This window comes from Galleria mellonella, unplaced genomic scaffold (genome assembly GCF_026898425.1).
Source record: "Galleria mellonella isolate WM207_F2 unplaced genomic scaffold, CSIRO_AGI_GalMel_v1 utg33, whole genome shotgun sequence".
NCBI lineage: Eukaryota > Metazoa > Arthropoda > Insecta > Lepidoptera > Pyralidae > Galleria > Galleria mellonella.
Genome location: NW_026442079.1, coordinates 11,335,779 through 11,347,174, shown reverse-complemented (window position 1 = coordinate 11,347,174; position 11,396 = coordinate 11,335,779). Strand labels below are relative to the sequence as shown.

The 11,396-nt window shown below is 32.0% G+C and overlaps 1 protein-coding gene across 1 annotated transcript; it reads right to left on the bottom strand.

The window, feature by feature from the left end:
* Window positions 1–614: 614 nt before the first annotated feature.
* Window positions 615–11,217, bottom strand: LOC113520620 (solute carrier family 35 member B1 homolog). The gene is made up of 7 exons (XM_026906012.2): window positions 10,830–11,217; window positions 9,669–9,791; window positions 9,105–9,338; window positions 8,830–8,891; window positions 7,306–7,453; window positions 6,111–6,246; window positions 615–5,798 (listed from the first exon to the last, which is right to left on the bottom strand). Exons 1-7 carry the CDS (start codon window positions 11,019–11,021, stop codon window positions 5,731–5,733), a joined length of 963 nt encoding a protein of 320 aa, XP_026761813.1. The 5' UTR covers window positions 11,022–11,217; the 3' UTR covers window positions 615–5,730.
* Between the last annotated feature and the right edge of the window lie 179 nt (window positions 11,218–11,396).

Here is an 11,396-nt window from a genome sequence, read left to right as displayed (position 1 = left end):
GCTTGTTAGATTTTTTTGCCCCCTATGCCGAGGATATCACAGCCCGGAGCTAAAACAAATTAAAAGGGAAAATTTTCCCGCGGGAAAATTACGTCGTCTGTGAAAACTATTAGTAGTAAATGCAAGTTTAAGGTTTAAGCAATTACTAGTGCGAACCAAGCAGAAAACGACTTACCTTCTAACTTACACTAATATCTACTAAATAAAATGGTCAAAATTTAACAAGAGATAACATACAAATTCTGAATTTATTCCATGGATGTTTGTTATTTTATTATGACTACTTCTAAACTGGCTTACCCATACAGGGTCGTCACTCAAGACTTTTTTCCCCGTTGGTTGTCGGTTCTTCAAGCTATGTGACCAGCCTATTGCCATTTCAGCTTGCTTATCCTTCGAGCTACGTCGATCACTCTATATCCTCGTTTCAAATTCTGTTACGCAAAAAATCTCCGAGAATATTCTTCATAGCTCGTTGTGTAACTTGAAGCTTTTGCATACAGGCAACAGATATAAAAAAAAGTATAGAGACAATTTTACATAATAATATATAAAGGAGATATCAATTAGGAAGTATAAGAACTGTTAATATGTTAAAAAAAAAACTACAAAAATTAAATATTTCACGTTTATTACAAATCAATATTATTGCACACGTAAATGCGTATTGGAACAATGGTAACTTGTACTGTATATTTCAATATAAACTGTCATAAAATACTATAATGAGATGCAAATTTTTTTTGTGATCCATTGACACGGAAATACTCGTTAAATGGTAAAAAAATATGATTAGCAATATAATTTATAATTCAAGAACTCATACCAAATGAAAAAAGAAATAGAAATCGTGTTGTATTTTTCTTATAGTTTTCCTATATGGTTAGTGTTGACTTTCCATTTTTTCTCGAACTTTTAATTTTTTCCTGCACGTTAAAGTAGTAACAACAACGTAAAAAATATATATATAATCTTAATTTGCTGGAAGAGAACTCTTGTAAAGTTAAGCTCGGCTGTTGTACATCCTTATTTAATATAAAATATAACAATGTATATTTTTGTGTACAATAAAGTATAAATAAATATATTAACGTAATATTGCATACAGTTGTAGCGATCTTATTTTGTATTGTTGTTATTCATATGGGTTTTTACTTACAAACAAAAAAAAAATGTTTAATATATTTATGAGGTTCTATTAACATGTACATATAGTATAAGTTCTGTATAATTTAAAACTAGATGGCGTTACGTGATATGTGTAAGTCAATTCATTCTCGTTATAATTCCAAAAGAATTATAAAATTATGCATTGTCAGAGAGCATTAATATAAACGGGACAGAAAATTATACATTCTTTGACTCCTGTTCAGAAATTTATGACAGATAAAAAACATCTAAATAAGGAAGACAGAGTGATAAACAATTTAGAAATATAATTGTAACTAATAAAAATTCATTTGAGAATTAACATTGTAAAGCTGTCAACAAAGTATTTCAAAACAAAAATACTACAACAAATTTGATTATAAAATTTTCAAATTAATACCAATATTTGTTTATTATTATAGATTGAAAAACTTGCTTCAATGGGATTCGAATCCACATCTCTGCTATCCAAGCTGAGTGAGTATTGGTTAGTAAATTTTCTGAGGCCTGAGGTAACACACCATTTTTCGACTTATCATTTAAAATTCCCAAATACATGGTTACCCATTAAAAATATTTTCAAAATATGTATTACAAATTCCTATAATAACATATAAAAACATTTTGTTAAAATCAATATCGTGTGACAACTGACAGGTGACTTTTTTTTTTACATTTCGTAAAACATAAAATTGTCTAAGTGTGTTTAAATTTTTTTACTTCGTTAAAATTCTGAATTAGTCTTTTCTAATGTCTGTTCATATTGTATATAAGTATATGCATATTATATATAAGTAATATGTAATTCCTACAAAATCATTAAGCAACGTGTGAAAAAAATATTATTTTTAAGGTTTGTTTCACTATTTATTTACAATTTGTGACTATTAATCGTAGAATTCTCATGACTAATCCCGAGAGGGGTAGACAGAGATATAATCGACTGATCTCATAATTTTAAATAGCATAAAACTCCATGATGCATTATTTAAATATAATTACATTTATTGATTGCAATTCGATTACAGATCACATTTTTTATCATTGTCATATATCAATTATTGCGAAAAAAAAAATAGAATAGTTACTACAGTAACACAAAGCCAATTACAGACAAATATATACAAACAGATACAATCATTATCATTATAATGATAGCCTAAAAGGGCATATTACACTGTCAAATATATATGATCACGTATGTATATTTGAATGAATAAACACAGCGCAGAAAAGTGATCTCAGTAGACCAAAGCTGTACAATGTATTTTAAAATAAAAAAAAAAAATGTTAAAAGCATATGCTTTATATACAATAGCATCACTGAATGGAACAATTAATCTTGCTATTAGCCTACATAATACTCATACTAATATGCCATTTATACACATTTTAAAATATTGCAATATAAAAAATATATAAAATAATGGGCTGTCCTGACAAACACTGTTATATCATTTAAATTATTTCTAGGGAATTATTTTTTGGGGTGGGCTATCCTTATCACTTAGGGGTATAAAAAATAGATAACAACCTATTCTCAAACCTACCGAGTATACATATAAAATCACATCGACATCGGTTAAGCCGTTTCGGAGAAGTATGCCAAGTAAAGCTGTGACTCGAGAATTTTATATTTAAATATGTTGAAAACATTGATATAAAAAAAAGTCTAAAATACACATTCGTATATAAACGTTACACTTCAGTAATTTTCTATATGTAAAACAAGCAACTCTATGTAAACTCCCAAACAAGCTAGAGACACACAGAACAAAAAGAACTAAAACAGCTTTGCACAAATCATCAAATAAACCGGCCTGATCAAAATATAGAGCCTTCCAAAAATATTTGTTTATGACAATAAAAAAATTACTTCTTCTTAGTAAGCATTAGCTATATTATTACAACAAATATAGTAAATGCAAAAACAAATTAGTACTAGAAATAAATTATAGAACAAAATAAATCCTAATTTAGTAATTATCCAAAACTAAGGCACGTCACAGATTAGATTGTAAAAGTGATCTATGACGTGCCCAGTTTGGACATATCCATAGCGTATTGGAATGACCATAAAGTATGTATATTTTTTTTAAATATATAAATTTTTTGTCAAAGTTGCCATTATTAGTCACAACTCAATTTCGATAATCTATAACTAATATTTATTACCTATTATTTATAATATATACGGATATATGGATATCTTTATTAAAACTTTACTGCTATAAAAATATTAGCAAATATTTATAGTCAATTATAATTATGTGAATTATGAAATTAATATATTTTTTTTTTATACAACTTAGGCAAACAAGCTGACGGCCCACCTGATGGAAAGTGGTAACCGACAGTAACAGAGTATACTATTTCGCCCATGATACCCCTCATGCGTTGCCATTCCTGAGGACTCAGGTGTTATTCCTCTGTACCCAGTAAATTCACGCCATATCCCACCCTTCAAACTGAAACACAGCCATGCAAACACAACTGCTTCACGGTTAAAACACGAATAGGACAGAGGTACCCAAGCAATCGACTTTTGTACAAAGTCTCCCTCTGGTACTAATTCACATGTGTCTTTAACTTTGTGGCAGCTTCTATTTACTGTTTAAATTTGTCTATGCACAATTCATATTTGTTACCCACATTTGTTCTATATTTAGTACTTGTACTTTCTGTTCTGTGATAAAAAAAAGGAGTAAATAAATTAAATATATCACAGTGCCTTATGATATTTATAACATTTTTAGTATGTGTTTATTCGCAAAGGGAATTGATTTCGTATATATATAAATTTAATATACGAGGGTCATTTGAAAAGTTCTTAGCCTAACATACTTAATGAAACCACACGATTTTGAGTTTATTTTTATTTTTCAACATACTCTCCTCCGAGCTCAAAACACTTTTTCCATCGACCCGGTAAGGCTTCGATACCCGTTTTAAAAAAATCTTCGCCTAACTCCTCAAAATAAGCGTCCACGGCGGTTATGACCTCTTCATTTGTAAAAAAATGTTTACCACCTAAAAATTTTTTCCGCTTTGGAAACAGATAAAAGTCGGATGGTGCTAAATCCGGTGAATATGGGAGATGAGGTAACAATTCGAAGCCACATTGATGGATTTCTGCCATGGACTGCACAAAGGTGTGAACGCGCGCATTGTCCAAGACTTTTCTTCTCAATGAACCTGGACGTTTTTCTTGGATTTCTTCTCTCAAACGACGCAACAGGTTCCAATATTAATCGGAGTTTATTGTTTCACCCTTTTTTAAATAATCCAAGAGAATTATACCCTTTGCATCCCAAAAAACGAATGCCATGACTTTGCCCGCCGATAAAACCACCTTTGCCTTCCTTGGGGTGGGCGATCCTGCTCTTTTCCATTGTTTAGACTGTTCTTTTGTCTTGGGTGTATTGTGGTGAACCCAGCTTTCATCCATGGTTATAAATCTTTCAACAAATTCTATTGGGTCAGCTTCATATAACTCTAAACAGTCGCGAGAAATTGTGAGTCGGTTGCGTTTTTGTTCCACTGAAAGCAGTCGCAGTACCCACCACGCAGACACCTTAGGTTTTATCACTGCACGATGTTCAATTTTTATCCATTTTCAAAAATAGCTCTGACTTGACTTACGGTATCACGTGTAAACGAACAATGAGTTACTGTGAATAAACTAAACTGTGCATACTTGTTGCTAAATAATGTAACTACAAAATGTAGTTATAAAAAAAACCAATGACTTTAACCATGTTAGGCTAAGAACTTTTCAAATAACCTTAAATATATGAGAATTTAAAAATTCACTCCAGGAACTAAAGACACAGGCAGTAACCTAGTACATTTACGTCCTATTTTAAGATGTATTTTAAGATGTGTAAAGGACATGTGAGCTTGGTGTAAATTGATACATTTATCCCTCAAATCAGAGGGTTGGTAAACAGTAAAAAAGGAAACAATGTTTCCCCTTTTATCCCAATTTATATAAAGAGTTAACTATATAGCTTAAGGGCTATACTACACTGCTTCATTTACTCAATTACACAGTATGTTAAATAACGAAATCCATTTTTCAAAACTAGTTTCAGTAGTGTAATAGAATCTCAAAAATGTTTTTTTTTTCTAGAAATCAAAAATTATATTACCAAAGACTAAAAAAAAACTAAATTCTTGAATGTAATAATAGGTATGTACACACCTTGTACTGTGTAGTGCTGTTGACATAGACAAGTTATTCTTTTTTCGAAAATTTTTATTAATTTTTTTTTTACTTTTCAGTAATATTTTTTTCTAGGAAAAAGAAAAACATTTTTCAGACACTATTTATGAGAACTAACACTAGTTTTAATGAATGGATTTCACTAATAAACATACTGTATCGTCTAAAAAATTATACAAACACTATTATACGGCGATTATAAAACAACAACGCTATATAAAACTCTCCATGGTGATTGAGAAGACAGTGATTACCTTCTAATAATGTATTTAATACGGTAAGGTGGTGAATATTTGATATTTTTGCATAATATACAATAAATCTATAAATTATCTATAGTCAAAAACATACTCGGATCATTTGTTGGCTGCCCTCTTTGGAGGTTGAGCTTTTCCTTTACTGTAGAATATGTCTAAGAATAAACCTGTAACAAAATAACATTTATTACTTGACACATTAGGTTTTGGGTAAAATTAGTCTCTTCCCATAAAACCAATTGGCGTGAATTTACTGGGTACAATTTACTGGAATAACACCAGAGTCCTCAGGAATGGCAACGCATGTGGGGTATCATGGGCAAAACAGTATACTCTGTTATGTCCATGGTACTGCTCATGTCTATAGGCGACGGTTACCACTTTCCATCAGGTGGGTCGTCGGCTTGTTTGCCATTCTAAGTTGTATAAAAAAAAAGTGCGGTTTTCAGTGTATTTACTGGACCTAGTATGTGACTTACCGCTAAACACCAAAACGGCGCCGAACCACTGCCTGCCGGCCAGTACGTTGCCGAATATGATAACAGAAGCCAGGACTGTGAAAAACTTTCTGGTAGTCGTCACTACCGAACACGGTAAGGGACCAAACTCTGACACCTGTAACATGTAAAAAAAAAATAGAAAAAAATAAATAACCAATAAAATATCGTTTCACAAAAACTAGATTCTACATAATATATTTCATCATCTCAACCATTAGGTACTTGTCCAATGCTGAACACAGGCCTTTCCCATAGACTGTCATAAGGAACGGTCCTGAGCCACCTGCAACAACAGACTTTCTACAATGGTATTAAGGTCGCCACTCAATACATTTATTTATTTATTTACTTAATATACTGAGAGAGGTGACAATACTTTCTATTAATTATTTTTTCATTTTATAAAAAAATTACAAAAGTAACTGATTCATAATATCAATCTCATAAAAGACAATATTTCCACCTTTTTTCTCAATACCTTTAGGTCTGACGAAGCGCCATTCACAGAGAAACTACTCAATTCTAGTATAAGGAATGCAAATAATATTTAAGATACTTGACTGCATGTTATGTAGTTAATATATTTCCAAGAAATAATATATAATTTTTGTTTATAACATGAAACGTGTTTCCAGTTTTGGTAGATGCCCTTTTTAATTGTTTTTTTTTTTAATACGAGTTTCATAATAATCAAGATGGATCATTGCAATTATAATTATTTACTTCATCATTTTCGCTATTGTTTTAGCTCACCGCCATCTCTATTAACAAGGATACAATATAAGATAGATAACGTAAATCCATATAACAAAGACTCATTCAAACCCAGCATACACATAGTCCATATAGTACAGTGTCCTCATCATTACCATTATCATCAGTCCATTGCAATCCCCTGGTGGACATAGGCCTCTTAAAGAGCGACACTTTGTACGGGCCTGTGATTTACGCATTCGATCATGTCCAGCAATTGTGCGCATATCGTTTTGCATTATTGGTAAGGGAGTTTTATATATTATATAGGGGTTATCGCCCGCCACATTACGCCTGTCCATGGTCTCCACTACAGAACACATTTGCTAAACGGCGATGGGGTCTGCGACATCCTCATCATACATAGGTATATGTCTATACAAAACTGCTACCCCATCAAAAAAACTACCATACAACTCACCATAAAGAATATGAAGAGCTGACCCAAGGCACCGTTGAGAGCGAATGCAGCCAGATATATCAATACCTCTGGGTATTTAGATACGAAGGTGATAAACCGGAATATTTCACCACTGAGTACAATACCCACTGACAGTATTACTGTAGACCTGTAAAGAAGGGAAATAATGGTAAATATTTACACTAGCAATCCGCCCAGGCTTTGCACGAGTAAATGAATACCATCATCATCAACATATCAGCCTTTAACTGCTGAATATAAACCTCCCTCTTGCCCCCAAGAGTTACAAGTTACGCCAGTAGTTGCCACGCTTGGCAACCATTGTTCGGTTTCGGAGATATTTATATGCTGCTGTCCATCTCTCTACAGTTAAACTCCTTTATTTGTAATATATATGTACAAATACATATAAAAAATGTAAAAAGACTGTCTGTGTTTGTGCATATTGAATCAATAAATATACAGCTCAGTTGAACCATATCTTTAGATGGTCTCTCTAATAATAATAAATAAAATTTAAATATAAAATAAATTCAAATTATTTTACAATGTAACGCCATCTGCATTTTACAAACTTTAGCAAAATTTTCGCATTGCAAAAATATACTTAAATAGCTCCGCAATTATCGCATTTATTGCCATTTTTATTTTTTATTATTAAATATTTAAAATCGAGACATGCAAACTATGAAATTTCTTACATGTCTAAAATATCGTAAGTCACAATAGACCTGTACAAGAAAAAGGAAATCTCTTAACACCGTTGACACATTTAATATTCAGTTTTCTCTACTATTCTAACTTCTAACGCATTTTTTTTATACCACAAAGGTGGCAAACATGCATAATAGCCCCCTGATTTATTAAAATACACAATTATTGACTGTGAAACATTTATTTTTATTTTTTTGTTCAATTTCTTTTATTATATCGCTCGCTTTACTTGAACATCTAATTTATTGTATACTTAATTAGTAGGATACTTATAACATAAACATTAGAACATAATGCAATGTGCGTGTTCTTTAATAATTTTCATGATTCAACAATGAACATACTGATAATAGACATGAACAGCATCACCTAAGATCATCATCATATCAGCTATTACCTGTTTACTGCTGAACATAAGCCTACCCCATAGACTGCCATAAGGAACAGAATATATTTAAGATGTTACCCAGTTATTTCACTGTCACACATTATTTACAAAGATGCTGAAGTCCTTTCTCTCATAGCCAGGGAGAAATTAGAACTATCATCACCTTTTAATACATAAAATAAAAATTAAGATGCCAAACAAATTATAATAATTGAGCTACTAAGTACATTTGAAAAAGAAGGAAAGATTTGCATCCAACGATTCAATGTTTCGCAATTGCCTATGCTTAGCTATTGCTTAACTAAACATTGCAGTATGCAAATAGATTATTTGGAAATCACATACAAAATGAAGAAATTCGCACAGCAGAAAGAATATCAGAGAATAATAAATTAAAAAAATAATACTAATAATAAACTCACCACCAATTTGTGTTCAACATCATTGAATAAGCGCTGGGGGAAGACTCACTCTTGATGCGTTCCTAAAATATAAAAAATAACAAAATACAATTTGAAAGTGTCGGTGTAAAAAATAACATACTATGTTAGACCAGGGCAAAAATAGCAAAAAATGGATTAGAATAGAAAAAGATACATGGGCAAGTTATATTCTAACATAACACATAAAATACTACATATACTAATTCACGCAGGTAAAACTGCGGTAAGAAATGGTATATTTATATTCTCAATACCTGCACAGCACCAGTCAAGCCATCCATGACCAAGGAGAGGATGATTAGTAGTTCCCCAAGTCCAAAACCCTGAGAGGTGTCAGTAGCCTTGTTGTTCTGATCTTTGTACATGAACAACACAACACCAGTAACTATCAGCAGCACGAAGAAGTACTTCTTGAGTGGATAGGACTTCCTTCCTAATAGTACTCCGAGAATCATGACAGGAATTGGTTTGGCTGCTTTACCCACCACCTGAAATATAAGAAACACTATTATAAGCAATATGAGGTCCTGGCATAAAATAGGCCAACACTTCCTTTCGCATGGATGTTGTAAGAGGCGACAAAAGTAGAGCAAGAAATTGGCAACAGCATCCCCCTTAAAACATCTCCAAAGCCTAACTGCGGTTACCAATCCACCTGCCTGGATGCACAAACATCATGTTTGTGAATATATTCTGTAACTATAATAGAACATGCCATTTTTGTCAGAGATATTCTATTACCATGCAATAACGGAGATATCAGTATACACACAGTATAAAAATAATTATTATAACATTCTTCTATATAAAATTCAAACCTGTGTGGGATAGTTGAGCCACTGCAATGCCATGTTGGAGCAAACCATAGCCAAAAGGTAAGTCAATGCTGATGAGAAGTAGTAAACCTTCCTTGTTGTGTCAGTATCATGCTTCCAAGATAACTGCAAAACAATAAATATAATATATAATAGAATAAATAACATTACATTCTACATATTACATTGGCATTATATGGCTTAATGAAATTGAAATAATTGATATGTCACATAGTTTCTAACTTACGAGCAAAATTTAAGTTGAAAATTATGTAAGTACAGATTTTGTTATTATATATATGTGTAACTAGTTACTACTTTAAGTAACTAGTTATGTACAAATATATACCGGATTCCTTGCATTTTTATATCTATATTCATAACTCATCTAGTGTACAGAATTATTGTCAATATCTGATTCTTCCCTAAGATAGCATATGATTATTTTCTTAATAAATGGAAATGGAATGGTACCCCAGCCCATGCTAATGGTATACACCTGTAAAAGGTTGTATACCAGTGAGGGATGATAGGTGATGAAAAGGCAGGTCAATTAGCCCATTGTGACGAATAGGCCTAGAACTCAATGTGGTGATTTCTAGGAGGGACCACATAAAGGTCAACCTGGTTGAGTATATTGTTAGCAATGGGGCCCTTAGTCTCCATTCCTAAAAATCCCTTTGCCCCCAGCAAACGGTTATTAGCTAGACAATATGCTAAGATATTTCTCCTTAGTGGCATTATATATTTAATCATTTATTTTTATCAACCATGTATTGTTTAAATCAAAGAACCTCTTCACATGATCCTGCTAGAAGTCATCACAATTAAATCTTGATGAATTGGCATGAGATGCCAACTAACTTGACTAACTAACCAATTTCACCGACATCTTAGCAGAATACCCTCATAGCACCGATAGAGTTAGTATTTCATAACCATTTATTTAAAAAACCTATAATGATAACCCCACCTGATTACACAGTGAAATCTCAAAAAAAGGCTACGAAAATATAGACGATATAATTTATGACAAATTTAACATTATTAGTCTAGGTATTAATCTGTCGGTATCCACCCATATCACTTAAAAGCAACATATGGTTATAGAATTGTCAATCTCGACAATTATATACCGAATAATATAAACTTATGAATACTTACCATCAATATTTGTGCAAATATATAATTGACGACGCACTGCACCAGCGTCAATGATAAAGCGCAAGTGAACTGTTCATTATCACCATACTTGCCTCTTGTTATTTTCTCTTGTAACATACCAAATATAAAGTAGCAAATAAATATAGCACCAGCGTAAAAAATGAATCGAAATTCTGATCTGTCCTTGGCCATTATTATTTACCAATAAACACAGGGCAAAACAATGTATTTATGTGAGAACGTGACGTTGTATACATATAAACTGTACTGCTTGCAAAATGTGCAACATTAATTGAAGCAGTGGACACGTAACAAGATCTATTTTATTTCATAAAAATCGAAAGTTTTGTCCGGCAAATTGTAGAACAACACGTAGACAGTAGGCAGGCACCACACACCAGCAGACCGGCATTGACAACTTGATCAAATTGTCAACTTGACAACTTGACACTGACATTATCCACAGATTAAATTATAGTGAACGTTTGCACGTTGACAAGTTTGCTTACAAGTATATAAGTTAACAATAAATTAGAAGATAAATTTGTTCGTTTGTATGAATTAGAA

Coding starts and splice junctions, on each gene's coding strand:
- LOC113520620 (XM_026906012.2), bottom strand. CDS start 11,021: ATGGCCAAGGACAGATCAGAATTTCGATTCATTTTTTACGCTGGTGCT. Junction 6,247..7,305: donor AGCTCTTCATATTCTTTATG/GTGAGTTGTATG, acceptor TACATGTTACAG/GTGTCAGAGTTTGGTCCCTT. Junction 5,799..6,110: donor CGCCGTTTTGGTGTTTAGCG/GTAAGTCACATA, acceptor ATTTTGTTACAG/GTTTATTCTTAGACATATTC.